General features: G+C 36.1%; 1 protein-coding gene across 1 annotated transcript; it reads right to left on the reverse strand.

Annotated features, from left to right (window-relative positions):
• Nucleotides 1-14,318: 14,318 nt before the first annotated feature.
• Nucleotides 14,319-18,171, reverse strand: LOC122600190 (gamma-glutamyl peptidase 5-like). Its single transcript, XM_043772863.1, has 4 exons — nucleotides 17,694-18,171; nucleotides 15,345-15,497; nucleotides 15,071-15,238; nucleotides 14,319-14,597 (listed from the first exon to the last, which is right to left on the reverse strand). Exons 1-4 carry the CDS (start codon nucleotides 18,012-18,014, stop codon nucleotides 14,496-14,498), a joined length of 744 nt encoding a protein of 247 aa, XP_043628798.1. The 5' UTR covers nucleotides 18,015-18,171; the 3' UTR covers nucleotides 14,319-14,495.
• Nucleotides 18,172-19,328: the final 1,157 nt, after the last annotated feature.

Raw genomic sequence — 19,328 nt, forward strand, 5'->3', positions numbered from 1 at the left:
ACATCAGGGTTCTCAGTTGTTCTTTTGGGTCCACCAAAATATTGAATCTCAACCACAAAGTGTTTAGCACCAGGTTTGATCGAGACCTTCACATCAGTGATCTTACCTTTATTGTGCCTTCGACATTGTACATCAGATAAATATGTGCGAACCTCAGATTCATTGGTCAGTTTGATCTGGCTCGTGCTCAGTTTGTGAGTAGCAGCTCGAATGTCTTCATTTGTGGGTTCAGATGGTTCTACCTAGGTCCTCAGGTTTGCATCCCTTGGCAAAGCTATTTGTTTTCTTCCCTTGCACTTGGGTGGATTCAATACCTGTTTGACCACTTTCTTTACTTGCTCTGTTCGTTTGAGAATACCCTTAGTACGAATCTCCTTTGCCTTCTCCACTGATACATTTAAGCATCTGGCATCGTGAGCAGCTTCATCATCTTGATAATGCTTGTCCAGTTCAACCTCCAGCATTTCCTTCAGGGCACTGACAATTCTTGCATCATCTTTAACCTTCTTATATTCCATCAGTGTCATGCCCAGAAGTTGTGAGTCAGTGGCATCAACTAGAATGGGAGGAAGAGTTTTTCTTGATTCATCTTGATTTATTTTCATTTGTTTCATCTTTTCTTTAAGAATATTCCCAATCCTTGCCAGCTTTTAACTTTCCCTTTCTGTCACTGGAGGCAGCTGATCAATATTGCCAGTTTCCAACTTTGGAACATCAGTGGCCAACTTTGGATATTCATCAGTTGCCATTCCCTTTCCCTTATCAATATTCCCCCTTTCACCAACATCATCAAATTTTTTAATTACATGCTCACCAGCATTAGTACTGGTAGCAGCAACAACCTGACTAGCATTAGTACTAGTCTCAGTCCTAACCACAATTTCTTTACCTGATCTTGGAGTTTCAACAGACTGGGGTGCACGAACAGATCTTTCCCCCTTGGCAACATCTAGTCCTTTGCGAATGGCTTCAAAATCAGAATGACTAGATGGTAAGCGACCTAGAGGCTGCCATGACTCCATATTCTTGCACTCCTTGAACACTCCACAGACCATGCGAACTGTCCTCCACAGATGGTTGATTTCTTGAGACTGAACCAAAACATTGCCATTAGTTTCATTTTGGCTAGCCTGAATTGCTTTAAGTATGTTCAACTCTTCTGGAGATAGCCCAGTTGCAACACCTTCCTTCACAACCTCTTTTTCCACTTCCTTTTCTTTGCCAACTTCAGTGGTCAACTTGTCAATAGCAGTGGTGTGATCAGATACCTTGCTGGCTAATGTATCAAGACTGCACCTCAACCGATAATTACAGGGTTGTTGGGGAATAAAGATAGCCTACAGATATCTAAACAACCCTATGAAATGACAAACAACAATCAATAAGTTCTAGCTCAAGAGAATCAGCCCAAGCTAATCTCGTAAAGACTAAGTTGTGTGTAGGAGCAGAGAAACTTGTGTGAAGAATGATTCTCAGGAATGCCACCCCTATGCAAACAAGGAGTTTAGCTTTTATAGGCGAAAGCTCCAACTTCTCTTGGTATCCAATTCAGTTATAAATCGCAAGCTGTGTCAGCTTAGTCTGACCCAGATCAGATTACAAGAACCAAAAGATTTCTAAGTGTTTATAGATCAGATTTGTCATCATTAAATTTACATTTGTCGTTGGGACTCAACAGTTTTGAATGATTAATTAGGCAAATCCCTTCTGGATTGATAACATGACTAGCACACTTCTATCCCAAAACACCAAATATGTGATCTCTTGATTCATTTATAGATATGATAGGTGTTAAGATTTTGGTTTGATTGCGTTGTAAGATTGTCCCTCTCATAGGCCCTTGGATTTATTCAAGAGTAAGGGTTCTATTAGAACTTTGAACTATGATGTGCAAGTTTGAGGTTAATCTGTTCCATTTCCGATTATTTCTTCTTTGATATCAGTGTGCCGGTGATTGCGTTCATTCTAAAACTTGTCCTACTTGATCGTTCTGTGGTTTCTAGATGATAAAGAGGTAATTGTAGGATTAAACCCTTGTTCTTTGTTATATCACCCTTTGCTATGTTTTTCATTGTTTAACCATGTTCGTATGTATGTGTTTAGTAGCGAATCACATTGGTTAGTGATTATCCTTTGTTTAACCTTTGTTTGCACTCATTTTTATTGCAAGATACATTTAGAAAGCTTGTTGAGCCTCACCTTTTTGTTTGTGTTTAAATCCACTCAAATATGTAACATATCCTCACCATACCGATAGTCGAAATCCTTGGTTAGTCATTATTTGCCTATACTAGTTGGATGATTTGGGGTTGTCTTGGTTGTGTCAGGTTGGTATATTTCCGTTAATTGGGGGTAAATTGATTTCGTCATGATATTGGATAAAGTTTAGATTATTCTAATTAGTAAGACTTATGATTTGTCAACATGTTTCAAAGTTATTAAAAGGGGGTACGAATTAAGCAGGGTAAGAATAGCTTCTTGGAAAAATGAATGAAAAATAAAAATAAAAAATGAAAGTGAAAAAAAAAATGAAAAAAAATAAGCTTGGACTGTCAATTGGTATTTCCCTCATTTTTGTCAAATCAAGTTAAGTTGGTAAGTTAATTAAACCAACAAAATGTTCTTTGATTGTTTATATTCTTCATTTGAAGTTGGAATCGTTTAAGCAATATTGGTAAGATAAGGAGGTTAGAAGTCGTTTGAAGGTAATACACCACAATGGTGTTGGTATTTATCGGTCTATTGGGGGAGTAGAGTCGGGATAACGTTGTTGTGTTATTTCTTTTTAACACCAATTATATCCTAAATTTCCATACACAATTGTAAATGACCCTTGTTAGCCTCCAGAATTGTACATTATAGCCGTTAATTACCTCTTTTGATAGACGTTATTGGTGCATGCGCCATAACGATGAAGGAACGATTCTAGTACAAGCCTATGGTTCAAATATATGCATCACGACTAGGCTTCGAGTGATTGATACAATATTTCAACCCAATAGTTTGTTAGTTGGAGAAAGTTAGTTGAGATGTTCTTCTTTCATTTGATTAAAGTGCTTAGTCGTGTTTTTGAGGCTTGTGGATCATTCAAATATTGTCAAACATTTCAAATTTTCAGTTAAGATTAAAACTGCTTAACCATACTTATTTGTTTTCTTACTATCGTGGTTTAGCTTCATTTTGATTATTGTCATGTTTTGCAATCGAGAACCAAGGGAATGAATGCTTTGAAATCTGAATTTGCTTGAGGACAAACAAGGCTTAAGTATGGGGGAATTTGATATGTCCATTTATATATACATTCTCATATCGTTTCTAAGTCATTTTAAGCTTAATTATGTGTCACTTACATATATATTCGATGCTTTGATGGTATTGTTAGTGATTGCAGGCTTAGAACAGGTACAATGGTTATAAATGGCATTTGGAAGGATAATAGATGCATTAGGATGGTTCTTGGACGAGTGCGAGTGAAGACAGATTGAAAAATACAAGTTTTGCGAGTTCTGGTAGCTTGTGCGGCGCATGGAATGGATGTGCGGCGCATGGAATTAAAGAGTTTTGGTCAGAAAAATTGGTAAAAGTTCATATGCGGCGCACAGGGAGAGTATGCGGCGCATATCGGGCACAAAAATTATGGAAAGCAGCTTTTGTGCGGCGCACAGCCAATATGTGTGGCTTAAGTATGGGGGAATTTGATATGTCCATTTATATATACATTCTCATATCGTTTCTAAGTCATTTTAAGCTTAATTATGTGTCACTTACGTATATATTCGATGCTTTGATGGTATTGTTAGTGATTGCAGGCTTAGAACAGGTACAATGGTTATAAATGGCATTTGGAAGGATAATAGATGCATTAGGATGGTTCTTGGACGAGTGCGAGTGAAGACAGATTGAAAAATACAAGTTTTGCGAGTTCTGGTAGCTTGTGCGGCGCATGGAATGGATGTGCGGCGCATGGAATTAAAGAGTTTTGGTCAGAAAAATTGGTAAAAGTTCATATGCGGCGCACAGGGAGAGTATGCGGCGCATATCGGGCACAAAAATTATGGAAAGCAGCTTTTGTGCGGCGCACGGCCAATATGTGTGGCGCACAAATTGAGTCGGCAGAAACCCTTTTGAGATTTTATTATAAATACAAGACCAAAACCCTCCCATTCGATATACTTTCACTTCCAGTCGATTTTAAGGTTCTTTAAGGCATTATTCAGCAGCTTTTTCGTCCACTAAGATCTAAGGGTTGCTCAAGAGTTTCAAGGCATTCCAACATCGATTTATTTAGCTTTTCATTGTCTTTCACACTTTGGTACAAGATATTTACTCTTTCTTTTGCTATTTGTGATTTACTTATGATTATGTGTAGCTAAATAACTTCATCATCTACTGAGATTAAGTGACACAATGAATAATGGTTGCATAATCTTTTGAATTCAAGTTGATTGTTTAACGTTTTGTTGAGATCTTAATGTTTTGAGTTCTTGTGTTCTTATCTATTGATTTGTTGATAATGTATGAATGATTTAGAGGTATCTAAGTTTAGGAGTACATTGTTCTAGTTGATTGGATACAATTGATAGGTGTTAACTTGTGGTAACAAGATAATAAACAACAATAGATAATAGAATTCAAAGTGTTAACGGTTTGGTAAAATCGATAGACAAGATTGTTGACAATAACAATACCAATTCGTCAATTTAGTAGGTCTTGATAGAGATGGTGGTTACCGGAACTTAGGGATCGAAAGATTGGTTAATGGGTCGGATAGGGTAATAAGTTAGGAGCGCTACTAGTGAGTTCTTTGTTCTACCTCGTTATAAAATCAACATAATTGAATTGGTTTTAATTTAAATGCAACCTAAATAAGTTGTGTCATGGAGTCAAAGTAGATGATCTTTTAATTCTTATTGATAATACAAAATTCTCTTTTCGTTTAAATTCTACGGAATTTCTAACCTTTTTTCAATCAACTAACTTTTCAAAAATTCAAGTGATGGGAGTCCAAAAATCCAACCTTATCTTAACTACTTAAAACTCGCTTGCTCTTATTAGTCTCTATGGAACGATCCTGGACTTACTTTGAACTATATTGCATACGGACGGGTCCACTTCCCGATTGTGTGTAGTAATCGGTACGAAGTATTTCTAGATTTTAATTTAACTAGATTTTCACACATCATCGGCTTTCACTTGTAAGCAAGTGAGGCATTCACTAACATTCTAGCAATGTCTTTCTTCATTCCCGGCCACCAATACAAGTCTCTCAAGCCAAAATACATCTGTCGGAACCCGGATGAACCGAGTAGGCCGACTTATGAGCTTTATTCATAAATTTTAACCGCCACCCGCCAAGAACGGGTATCCTCAACCGTTCAACAAAGGATAACCTGTCATCATCTTTCCTATCAAATTGTTCTTCTAAGCCGTGTAATGCTTCATTGATGAAGTTTTCCAGTCTAGTTGCCAATCTTTGTGCTTCAATGATGGAGTCACGAACACTCCTTATCATGGTGAGGCTTATGGCTCTAGTTTGTCTTGGCTTGATATGCTCCTTTCGGTTTAAGGCATCGGCTACAACATTTGCGTTACCCGGATGGTACCAGATGACACAATCATAGTCACTGAAAAGCTCAAGCCATCTTTTTTGCCTCATATTTAATTCACTTTGATCAAAAATATGTTGAAGGCCACCGCTCCTAACTCCAAATCATGGGTCGGGTAATTCTTCTCATGCACCTTCAATTTCGTAAATGCATAAGCAATCACCTTACCCCTTTGCATTAAGACACAACCTAATCCTTGCCCGGATGCATCACAATACACAACAAAGTCATCGGCTCCATCGGGCAAGCTTAATATGGGTGCACCACACAACTTGTCTTTCAACAATTGGAATGCTTGTTCTTGTTTTTCAATCAAACCTTCTTTCTTGTTGAGTCAACAAGGTCAAAGGTTGGGCAATCTTAGAAATTGACGAATCTCGGTTGGCGTTTTGGGTCGTCTCCATTTTTTTTCACCGCTTCAACCATACTTGGGTCCACATGGATTCCTTCCTTGCTCACCACGTGACCAAGAAAGTGGACCTCTTCAAGCCAAAATTCACACTTGGAGGACTTGGCATACAATTTCTCCTTCTGGAGTATCTCCAAGACTTGCTTCAAATGTTCGGCATGTTCTTCTTTTATCTTGGAGTAGATAAGAATGTCATCAATGAAAACAATGAAAAATTGATCCAAGTAGGGCGAACACACCCGGTTCATCAAGTCCATGAACACCGTCGGTGCATTTGTCAACCCGAATGGCATAACCGTGAATTCAAAGTGCCCATAACGTGTACGGAAAGTCGTTTTGGGAATATCATCTTCATGAACACGTAGTTGGTGATAACCCGACCGCAAATCAATTTTTGAAATGAAACGAGCACCTTGGAGTCGGTCAAATATATCATCAATCCTTGGAAGAGGATAACGATTCTTCACCGTGAGTTTGTTTAGTTCCCGATAATCGATGCACATAAGTAAAGAACCGTCTTTCTTTTTGACAAATAAGACCAGTGCACCCCAGGTTGAATGACTTGGGCGGATGAAACCCTTTTCTTGGAGTTCTTTGAGTTGGGTGGCCAACTCTTGCATTTCGGCTATGGCTAAGCGGTAGTGTGCTTTGGCCACGGGAGAAGCATTTGGGACAAGATCAATATGGAAATCAAGTTCACGGTATGGAGGCAAGCCCAGTAAGTCACCCGGGAATACATCCATGAATCTATTAACCACGGGTACGGCTTTCAATTTGACCTTTGTGACATTAACATTATAGATCTTTCCTTCCCATGGTTCGGTCGTCTCGTCTTGAACTACTAACTCATCCCCATCGTCTAACGGAATTCTTACCAACCGACTACCACAATCTATAACCGCGTTCATTGCCGACATCCAATCCATTCCTACAATCACATCAAAGCTACCAATATCAAAAGGAACCAAGTATATCAAGAACGGGTGGTCACATAACTCTAAAGTGCAATCACGAACAACTTGATCAATTTTAGTTAACCCACCATTTACCATTTCAAGTTCAAAATAATATGACAAAGGACTAAGGCTAGCATCAATCAACGGGATGAAGTCATTGGAAACAAGACTAAAATCGGCACTCAAGTCAAATAATACGGTGGCATATTGATTGTTGAGAAGAAAAGTACCTGCCACGACGTTTAGGTCAACACGAGCCTTGGCCACATTCACGGCAAAAGCTCTACCATGGGGAGCAAGTTGTTGTGGAGCTTGATGTTGTGGGCCTTGATTTCCCCGGTAATTTGAATATGATTAGGGTGCACGGTCACTTGGACCGGCAATTTGAAGTTGATTAGGGTGCACGGTCACTTGGACTTGTTGGCCAATGAGGTTTGGGCACCGGTTACGGTAGTCGTCTTGGCTACCACATTCATAGCAAGTACCCGGGGCCATCGGGGGAAGCCTCACATTAAGAGGAACAACGTTCAATGGTGCATTTCGGCGGTTAGTTGGACAAAACCTTGAAGTGTGACCCGGTTGGTTGCATTGGAAGCAAACATCACATCTCACATTGGCCCAATGGTGACGGTTACACCTAGGGCATAAAGGGCTAGCCCCGGCATAACCACCTTTTGGAGGACGCGTCGCCGCCATAACCTCCGCAAAAACCTTCCCACCACGGCTAGGACATTTATGATCATGCGTCTCATCTTTCTTGGTGCCACTCGACCTGGCCACCTCCTTTCTCTTACCATCACCCTTACTCAACTTACCACCCCTAATAAGTTCCAACGTCACACTAGCGGTGCGGGTGGTTGCTTCTTTCTTGGTTGCTTCTCACTTCATGAGGCAACCCCGCAACATACTTCTCAATTTTCACTTCTTGGTGACTCACATAATGGGGAATGAGTCTCGAGAGTTGGCCAAATCGACGAGTGTAACTCTCATAGTCTCCTCCCTTCATAGCAAGTTTAGAAAACTCCACTTGCAAGTCTCTCATTTCATGTGCCGGGCAATATTTAGCGACTATCATATCTTTGAACTCTCCCCAAAGTACGTTATTAGCCCCGTCAATCCCCAATTTAACAACCTCCTCATTCCACAATTCAAGGGCATCACCCTTCAACATACCGGTGGCATAAGTAATTCTTTGGTGGAAGGCACAACCACTCCGAGCAATGATTGACTCAATTTCCTTCAACCATTCTAAGCAACCCGTGGCATCACTTTCTCTAATAAACTCCGGAGCTCCACAAAGTTTGAAGTCTTTAAATAAACATCCTTGTTGGTAAACATTGTAGCCTCTTTGTTGAACATACCCTTCTCCATTTCCTTCACCATTCGCGTTCACATCTTCATTTTCGTTTTCATTTTCATTCTCAACATTCTCCTCTTCAGCTTTCGGCTCTTCTTGAGGACCTCTAGCATCCATGGCCGTTTGAATTCGAGCCACTAGATCCGGCATGAGATCATTTGAGGCTTGAATGATAACCTCGGTTGTTACCCGAGGGTTTACACCACCCCGGCCACCTCGGCTACCATGACCTCCTTGACCTCCTCTACCACCACGTTCTCCCCTACCACCACGTCCACCTACTACCTCTTCTTCTTCTTGAGCACGAGGGCGGCAAATAACTCTCTTCGGTCTAACCATTCTTTCCTGACACACTTGTTAGATTAGCAAGTTAGTTCTCACAATTCACACACGAGTTAACCAAAGTATGGCAATAATCTAAGGCTTCATCGATCGTACCATTCGCAATAAACCATACAATCACGAATCATTCAACACAATATAAAACGGGCTAAGTCATGACAAGGCGGGTAAAGCATAGTCCGAATCTTAACTTCAACATTCAACACATTAAAAGTGTATGTATACAGGGAGTACCAGCGGCTAACCCTCCACACCGTTAATATATTGAATTGACGTCGGGATTCGGTTCCGTTATGCTCTCTAAGTATTGGTCGGGTATGTATACAGGGTGTACTAGCGGCTAACCCTCCACCTAACCAACACTCATTAAGCATACCAAGTTACCTATTATACTTCATCCACAATGCGCAATCCACGAGGCCACTAACTTTATATGACATAGGATAACCATAAATTTGTTGATCAGGTGCCTCTAGGGTTACGGAATGTCATACTCCGTTAATATCCTCATTTCACTTTGCTAGGGTTAAACAATAAACTACAAGAATATACGTTAACATTCGTTTGGTAAGTCACGGTGTATCCGGACACTAATATATACGTTCATCAAGTCATCACATAACAATCAAGTCACAAGCCATGGTAAACCTGCGAACTCCGTTCAAACAAGTTTTATGCATCATACAATTCACGTTGCACACAAAATTTCCTATCATGCATCCTAATATGAAAAATGTAAGGTACCCTATTGTTGCGTGGATCTAATAAGACGCGATTCGTTATGTCAAGAGTGCGGAATCCTCTTGAGATAACTAGATTGCTATTGCCTTCCGTCGATTAATGAGCAATTAATCAACCTAAGGATGTGCACGAGCTTGTAGTTCATGTTGGAGGTCACACGAGCTACAATTTGCCTTCATTCGTCAATTCGTGACTGTTATGTCTCAATTGATTCAACGATTTACCTAATTTTGTAGATTAGGTCTTGTATTTATACTAGTTGTGTATTGGATCATGTGGGCTTCGGCCTTAATTAGATAATTAGGCCCAAAATTAACAATAACCAATCTACCTCGTGCTGACATCAGTACGAGGGTAATCCCATGTGCTGATGACGTCAGCACGAGGGACATGCCTTTGGTCCTTTGTTTTACTTCATTTGGATCGTACATAATATCCAACCATCATTTAAGCATCCTACGACACTTATAAACCTTGGTTCTATGTTCTTGTACCTGCAAAACAATATACAACACACAAACACAATACGAAACTTAAACAGATATAATATTGAAGTTCAAACGTAATCATTAAATATCAACACAAGTTCTTATTTAAATGATTACAATCATAGTTCCTAAAACATAGACGATAATCAAATCTATGTTGCGATTGTCACAACGAATCTGCGTCTGCAAAAAATGTGGGTGCAATGGCTATAGGCTAGGTCAATCCACCTAATTCTCTACAACCACGGCTCTGATACCATTCTGTAACACCCCAACAAGGTGGAATCATGAGGGTTACATACTAAGCACAGCATGACATGGAAATTAAGTAGAGACGATCTAAAATGCATTTAAAGGAATGGACAAGCCATAAATCAATCAATTACAAATACCAGAATCATACAAAAATGCATAAGGAGCACCTCCATCAAACGTTTACAAAATATAGTTCAAAAGATGGTAAATGATCCTAAGCATAACCCATAATCGGGAACTATGAATCACGAATCCATGAAGTCCAAGTTCACGTCCAATCCTAGCACAATCAAGCAATAAATCATCCAATACGTCGTCCATTAACTTGCTCACCTAAAAAGTGTACTAAAACGTGTCAACATAAAGTTGGTGAGTTCGTAGGTTTAAGTAATAAAAATCAAGTGTCAGGATATCAACCGTTAACAATACACGAGGATTAGGATACCTAATCATGTTCACACGAATCAAGACAAGTCATCATTTACGTTTAATAATAGTTATAACGGCACGACTTACATATTAAATAATGCGCGATAAACCGGCACGACTTACATGATGAACAATGTGCGAAATACGTTTCTGGCACGACTTACATAATAGATAATGCGCGATAAACCAGCACGACTTACATGATAACAATGCACGATATACGTTTCTGGCACGATTTACATAATAAATAATGCGCAATCATAAACACATACAATCACGTTAACAAGTAAAACAATCAAGCATTCAACATCTTGTTCCATATCATAACAAGCGAATCAATCGACAAGCGTTTAATAAACGAGTACACTTTCCACCCCAAATAAAGTAAACGTAGGGGCTACGAAACTCACATTTGCCTTGAATGTCGAGTTTATAATTAAATTATAAATGTTCAATGAAATATAGTTGTCCTGAATTCTTCAAAGTTCACGGCCTATCAATACGTTCATACAACATTCATATTAATATATATTCCTTTATCTAAATACACTTGTATACATACTAATGTATATATATGTGTGTGTGTGCGCGCGCCCGCGTTTATGTATGTGTACTTGCTTGACGTTAAAATTTAGGGTTTCATGACTTGTATATGTAAGTGTGTGTTTGTGTGTGTATATATACATACACGATTCCCTTTTCGTTTAGTGACACAAGGCTTTGTTTGGCATACGACTTTAGACACACAAGACAATTAGAATCGGGCCCCACAGAAGTTGGGAGTCGACCCAAAAGGAAGCCCAAAACAAACCAATGAAGCTGGGCCCCCAAGGCTAGAAAGAAAAGGGAATGGAATATAAGCTAATATAGGCCAGCGTGTGAGACGTCCCATATGGCGTCTAGTACGGTCATCAGAAAAACAAGCAGCATGCATGACGGTATGGGGAGGCGTGTGGGGCGGTTTGCCAACAACTGGCCGGCGTGTCAGACAATGTATGCCACCATCCCAGACGATGGCTCGGAATGAATGGTTTCAGCGTTCAAGCCGGCATAAAACAGGAAAGAAGACCGTCTGGTGACCGTAAGGCTTATTTGAAGGTGTCAGAGTACCGTCTCGGACGGTCTCCTCACCGTAGCAGATGGTGATGGGGGTCAGGTCAGCATCCTAGACGCCATGGATGGCGTATCGCACGGTGGTACAGAAATCAGGGACGATCTAGGCAAAGGCATGATCAACATGAAGGTTTGACCAGAAAGTCAAACTTGACTTTTATGCTCCAAAACCGTAATTCATTTAGGAGGGATCGATTCAAAATGATCTGAGACTTGTTTTAGGTCTTGTTAAACGTATAGGATGTAAACAAACGCATCCCATAACATTCCTTCGATTCTATTTATCAAATTTGAAATTTATTTGTTTTGACTAAATTTTTATTCATTTATAAACCCTAATTTCAATTTAAAATGTTTTTGACCCAAAATTCGACCAAGATCAGTTTACAAGAGTCTCACAACATGTTTGTAGTCATAACCCACTCAATGATTCGACCCGAAACATCCTACAAGTGAAAAGACCTGCTTTTGACCCACTTTGTCCATAAAAACCATAATTCGACCCATCTAATGTTTTAGCTTGATAATTGACTCAAGAATGATTCCAAATGATCAAAAACCTGATTGTAAATATAAAATGATAATTTTAAGACGAATTTAACTTACCAAAACTTCTACTAGAAGCTCAAACCCGAATTTAAGCTTAAATTATGATTTCTTACACTTGAAGATGAAATCTTGTGATATGATGATCCAATGATGATAATGATGATGAATTTAATATGATTCTAACATAAAACACAATCAATGGTGTAAGTATTTAACGAGAGAGAGACATGATGATTGGTGAGGGCATTTAATGATGAATAAGAGAGTGAGAGGTGGATAGAATTGAATGGGTGGTAAAATGGAAGACTTGGGATTGGGGTGGATAAGGTTTGGTCAAATGGTAATGTTTCATGGGTCATTGGTCGACCCATGGATCACCCGATTACATTTCTAGTCAATTTAAACGTCACATTATGTCATAAGACTGATAAACGTTCACGTAGCTTCAACTAACATAAATACACGTTTCTAATTTATAAATAAATGAATGAATTTTTTTTTACATTAACTAGAACAATTAAATAATTAACACATTCGGGTCAACGGTCCACTAATCAAGTAAGCACGTTAAATTCAAGTTTATTAAAAGTTAAACGGGTCAAAAATTCTCAAATGTTACATATAAAATGTCCATCGTCAAGGAAAGGAGATCATATATCAGTCTTCTTTCAAACATTGTTCTTACACTCTTGGGGGCTAGGAGTGGTATGGTTGATTTTATCAACCCTTCCAAAGTTATCCAATAATATTTATCCACCTCACTTTACCTTTTCAACTATCCCACTCAACCGCCCCAACTTTTTTTTAGTGGCATTCCATAAAATTTTCAACCCTTCCAACTTTTTTTTTTAAAAAATAAATAAAAAAACATTACATTTTATTATTAAAACATAACATATTATAAATAAAAACACAATACTACATTTAAAAACAACTAAAAAAACACTAACATTATTTTTAATACTAAAACACACAACACACTAAAACATACTAAATTAAATCTTCAATTGGTGGTGGTTGAAAAGTCGGGTCATCGAGGTGTGCCAAATCTAGACTCGATACATGCTCTGTAAGATCATACCGAAGACGATGATGGACGTTTTCGTCATGTAACTCCGGTAAAATGCTAGGATCATACACTGTCGGTGTCGGTTGATCCGTTATATGAACCGGTGATATTGTCCTCCCGTCATCTTTTATGATCATGTTGTGCATAGGCGGGAGAATGATCTCGTTGGTTGAAGATGAACTAGACATTTTTTTAGGTTGTATGTGAAAGTGTGTGTGTGTGTGTGTTTAATGTGTTGTTGTGATGTTTGAAAAGGAAGATGAGTTGTTTAAATAAAGGTAAAAGAGAATAATTTTTTTTTATATTAAATGTTGAAAACGGCTAGATTGTTTGACCGAAGGACCAACCCCAACGTTCCAATTTTGCACGCTCCCCCTTATTTTCAATTTTATGCAAGCCGGCTTGTGAAATCTCCACCCAACCCTCCAGCCCAGCCCAGCCCAGCCCACTCCACTCCTTACCCCCTTATACATGCTAATATGCCATGGCAAGATTAAGACACAATAAAAGCAAAGGAGTGTGCGTAAGTATATGATATCGATCATTGTTTTCACAATAGTGAAGTAAATAAATAAATTATCAAGATCAAAACTCTTGTCACAAACTAAAGTAATTTATACTTATTGATTTATCAAAAGGTACAATGTTTAATCATTTCAAACATATACTTTGTGTTAAAGAAATTTTGCCTTCAAAAACAAATTAATTATAGATTCATTCACACACATTTATAAGTTGTGTACGTCTAATCATGGAACCAAAAACTATAATTCTTTTGTAGTTAGATGGATTATCACACACATCACATTAAAGCTGGAATGTTTCACCCCACCACATTTTTCTTTTATATATATATATATATATATATATATATATATATATATATATATATATATATATTATAATATATATATATATATATATGTGTGTGTGATTTATCTAAAAGGAATTTAGAACAGAATCTCGAAAGACAAAATCCTCTACTACCCATTAAAGCAGGAATGTCTATAAAATTTGATCTTATTTTTTATTTTTTTGTAATTTTCTTTTAAACAATCAATAATGTGTTTAGACGACAAATAAAATCATATGTACATTCCACCAATGTTTTGTCAAGGATATTAATTAATTGATTGATTAATTAAATAAGAGTACAATAATTGCTTTTGTCCATTAATTCATCATAGTTTTCCCTTTAGAAAGCTTGTGCATAGTTTCCTCCATACCTCCCTGTCGGGTTCATTCTCATCCAAGCTAGCTCTAGCTTTTACAGCATACCCCTCCTAATTCATGACATCGATCGATTAATATACGTTAATAATAATAATATACAATATTTGTTTCTTTCACTTAACATCTACAATATATGTCCCATTACAATGGCAAAGACCATTGTTGCATTTTCGAAGTTATCTTTAAGTCTTTTAAACGTGTACGTATGCACAATCGATATGTTGTCATCTTTTACAAACTTGATTGCTATAATAATGTCAACATGACATGTTTCTTTATAAAAAGTGGTTAGGCCGGTTAATGGTCATATAGTTATGTAAAGATGTTAATCATTGATAAAGTCCAAATAAATATTATATAGATGCACTTGAAAGTTGGTTAGATCGACCCGATCGACCAATTTTGACTTGCATCTAAATATATACTTTTTAATTTGTTACTCAACTTTTGCACATATTGTTAGCTAGCTAGCCAAGTGTGTCGAATTTTTATATATAATAGACATATATATAAGTAGCAATACCTCGATATAACTACGTTGTAGAAGGCGGTCGATAAGTTGCATCAGAATATCCTTTGTGTACTCCGGGTGGCCTTGAATACCCATTATGTGATTACCATATCTAAACATCTCGACCCCTGTCTTATCGGACGACGCCAACACTTCTACCTTGGGTGGAAGTTCGCACACCTATTTTATCATGACATGACTTGAGTACATTGTTATTGTAGACGAAACGAGGATGGGACTTATAAAGCATATATAGATTAATTTGCTAGAAATATATAAAATGTACCTCATCGCGATGGCATTCTATTAATGACAATCGGGTAGGCAGTTTCAAATTAGCCAATGTCTTTGTGGATGTCGATAGATTGATGTTCCGGATTCCAATATCCCATCCGGACGTTGCACGGGTTACCTTTCCTCCAAGTGCACGAGCAAGTACCTACGTTTTCACATCCGTCATTCGTTGTACTCTTTGTAAATTCTATATTTTGTAAGTATTACATTGCTAAAAAAACTAAGGCAAATCATACTCCGTCAAGTATATTTCTGTTAAGATGTCCTTATATATAAGTGATGTAAGTTTACACCTTGTACTAGAATGGTCTACAATTTTATTGTAATTCTAATATAACTAATTGATAAATTTATTTATTTTATCTAAGCAAACTAAATAATATTGTAAAGACTAAAGAGCATCAAGATTCAATAATTTTTTCGAGTACTTGAAATGTCAGTTAGTCATGATAAATTAGGCATGGAACATGCTTTTGTACCAAATATCAAAAAGAACAAAAAGTAAAAGTAGGAAAGGTTTTAGAAAGAGGGACAAGACACGTACTTTTGTAGCTTGTAGTGGTACCATTCAGTAGTGATCAACGTTATCTAATTAGACTTACAGACCATTAATCTTATACAACATTTTGAACCTTTATCATTAATAAATCATTAGTTTAAACTTATTATTATTATTTTTTGGGGGACGGTTTTAATACCTACTACTTACATGTTTTTTTTATATCAGTTTGTGACCACAGCCATGAACAGTCCACAGGACCATTGCAAGTACTTCGGAAACACTTTTGTATATTGTACATTTTGGTATGTATGTAGGTAAAAAAGAATAGTCTGCTTATTTTATTAATTTTTTTTTTAAAAAAACATCTTTGTAAAAAGAAAAAAAAACTCGTGACCTAAAAGTGGTTAAAATATGCAACTTTTTGTATGGTATTGAAGACCACTTATTTGTTTAAAGATTCATAAGGACCACAAGAATATTTGAGAGTTATATTTGCACTAAATGTTACGTGACAGGACCATTTCATGACTGCAAAGTTTTCTTTTTAATTATTTCAATTTCGAATACAAACGCATATATGTACATACCTATGTGTCAATATATATATATATATGCATAGTCATTATTATTTAATTTCCTTTAATGCATTATCTGTCTTTGCCAAAAAGATAATACTGATTAGTGATTATAACATTACACGGCATCAAAATCATTATAGCAAAAGACCTTAAATAGTGGCTTGTATAAAGGATGCACACATGACGTTTGTACATGACCTTAATTAAATTAATCTACCTCAAATCATGGCCATATTCATGGATTCCTTTCTTTGACCTTTTTTGTATCAATACTTTATTTTTCCTTACCTTTAAAAAATAATTTTGACTTGATTCCCCTATAGTTTGGTCAAGATAACACATACGCGTTTAGCGTATACAAAATAATTATACTTAATTGCATTAATAAAATTAGTTCATACAAGTTAAAGTCCATTTATTTGTTTTTTTTTTTTATCATCTCCTTTTTTCTTCTTTTAATAGAGTACTAGTCTTCCTTAACTAGACCTTTACTTATCATAGCAAAATACATTACATATCTTGTTTGATCAAGTTACGAGTAATAACTTACTCACATCTTGTTACAATGTGTTTTAGTATAAAAATAATGTATCTTTACCAAAAATGACAAGCTAATGTGTTAATACTAATAGCATAATACATTGTTCATTATTTACACAATATGTCGCAAAGAAGTAGACTAACTTTGTAATTTTCTAAAATGACCAAAACTAAACGTGGACATCAGGGTCGAGAAACATGTTAGATTAGTTTTAGTCTTTTAGAACTCTCGTGGTCAAACTAACTAGAACTCAAGTAAAAGGACTAACTTTGTAATTTTCTAAAATGACCAAAACTAAAGGTGTTATAGACAGCTGTAGTTATACACTTGTACATAGATCATATATTTGTTATGTCTACACTCTAAAAACACTAACTTAAAAAACAGAAATATGAACTTTTATAAACACTAGCTTAAAAAGGGAAGTAATTCTTATTTTTCCTATTTATAAGTTTGGTTGATCCTATCCGCTTTGCAACCATATATACTAATTTTGCAACCAGACTAATTTCAAAATGACTCGTTGTACAAGTCCAGAGTGATAAGTCATCAGGAATTTAATTATGCCGAAAATATAACCTTATGACATTAATGGACAACCATCCTAGTTGTTGAGATCGAAGTGATTTATTTATACTAAAAAATATACCATAGTGTTACTAAATACGAGTAGAATAGTTACGTATATATAAAATATAATGAGAATATATATTTAATTACCTGATGACCAAAGCAAATGCCAAGCACTTTTTTATTCAACAAATCCAACTTGTTCAACAAAACAAGAAGTTTACAAATCCAAACATCATTTCCATGAGCATCACTACAACTTCCAGAGATCACAAAACCATCATAAACACCGATTTCATCGTCCGATGGAAAATGACCATTACACACACGAAAAACATCCCAAATCTCTCCTTCTTCTGCCAACATTTTCACAAACACACCAAAATATCCACCATATATTTTTTTCACATATTCCGAGTCTTCCGCACATAAAAGTACAGCATACCTTTTCATTTGTGCTATGTCACCCATATCACCAATTCAATCACTCTCACAATGATATATAATATATTAACAATATTGTTATGTGAGTGTTTTGTGTTTGTAAAATGCGATTCTCACTATAGAATTGAGGTGGATTCTAGGGTGAGAAAAGGAGAAAATAAGAATGTGGGATAGATTTATTGGTTACGATACATACATGTGTGTATATTTATAAGTAGGAAGTAAGATAGGATATATTTATTCATATTTTTTTGTATATATTAGTTAGTGTAGAATGGAAAGTTACGGTTATGACCCTGGTTGTTTGATGTTTTACTTACAGGCCTCTGATTTATATACTCGTATTTGTTTCCAATAAATGTTTTTAATTTCCCACGATGTCATTGGTACTTTGATCAACATTTTAGGTCGTCCAGTTAATATATGAAAAAGTAAAAGAGAATATTTTTTACTTTTCTATAAACCAAACTATAATCTAATCTGATTTTCTGTTTCATATGTTTCCTTATAAAACAAAAATGAAAAACAACCAAATGTTTCCCAACTAAACGTCTATTTACGTCTTTTGTGAGTAACGTCAGTTCTATTTAGAGCACGTTTGGTAGGGAGAAATTCAATTAAATGAAATGAAGTGAAGACATGAAATGTAGAAAATGAAATTGGTGAAGAATTTAAATAATTTTCCTTGTTTGATAATAACAAAGAATTACCCTGAGAAATTTGAAAGAAAGAAATCAAACGTTTGGTAGAACAAGTTAGAGAAATGAAATTGAGGTTTATTTACAAAATTTTATAAAGTTATTTCCCTTATTTATTGATTTTAAATACTCAGAAAGCTCTATAACCAAATTGCAGCCACATATTAGATCGGGAACAACATCCAGTCACCATCAGCTTCATTAGAACATATTGTTTGCAAGATATATAATTGAACTTCAAGACTAGAAAATTGAATTTTATGGCGCGTTTAATCATAAAAAATGTTTTTTAGTTTCTATTTCTAATTTTTTTAAAAATGAAAGTAGTTTTCTATCTTTAAAAACAAATGAAAATTTTGAAAAGGTTTTTAAAATTAAAAAATGAAAAATAATTTGAGGTTATGAAAAATTAGAAAATGGAAAACAATAAAAATGTGTTTTCTAATATTTCATAGAAAAGTGGAAAATACCGTTTTCTGTTTTCATAAAAAAAAATTCTAAAAAAATATAATTTGAACGCGATTCCTGTTTTTCATGTTTTTTTTGGAAAAGAAAAAAATAAAAAATATGAAAATTTTTTTGAACTAAACGCACCTTTAGTTTTTGAAATTTAACTATCAGAACTATTTTGTTAAGACATACC

The sequence above is a fragment of the Erigeron canadensis genome, chromosome 5 (assembly GCF_010389155.1).
Source record: "Erigeron canadensis isolate Cc75 chromosome 5, C_canadensis_v1, whole genome shotgun sequence".
Lineage (NCBI taxonomy): Eukaryota > Viridiplantae > Streptophyta > Magnoliopsida > Asterales > Asteraceae > Erigeron > Erigeron canadensis.

What these genes read in the sequence shown, in the direction of transcription:
- LOC122600190 (XM_043772863.1), bottom strand. Translation starts at nt 18,014, where the DNA reads ATGGGTGACATAGCACAAATGAAAAGGTATGCTGTACTTTTATGTGCG. An exon ending in GCATTTGCTTTGGTCATCAG is followed by an intron (nt 15,498 to 17,693) that starts GTAATTAAATAT and finishes GTGAAAACGTAG; the next exon opens with GTACTTGCTCGTGCACTTGG. An exon ending in TAGAATGCCATCGCGATGAG is followed by an intron (nt 15,239 to 15,344) that starts GTACATTTTATA and finishes ATGATAAAATAG; the next exon opens with GTGTGCGAACTTCCACCCAA.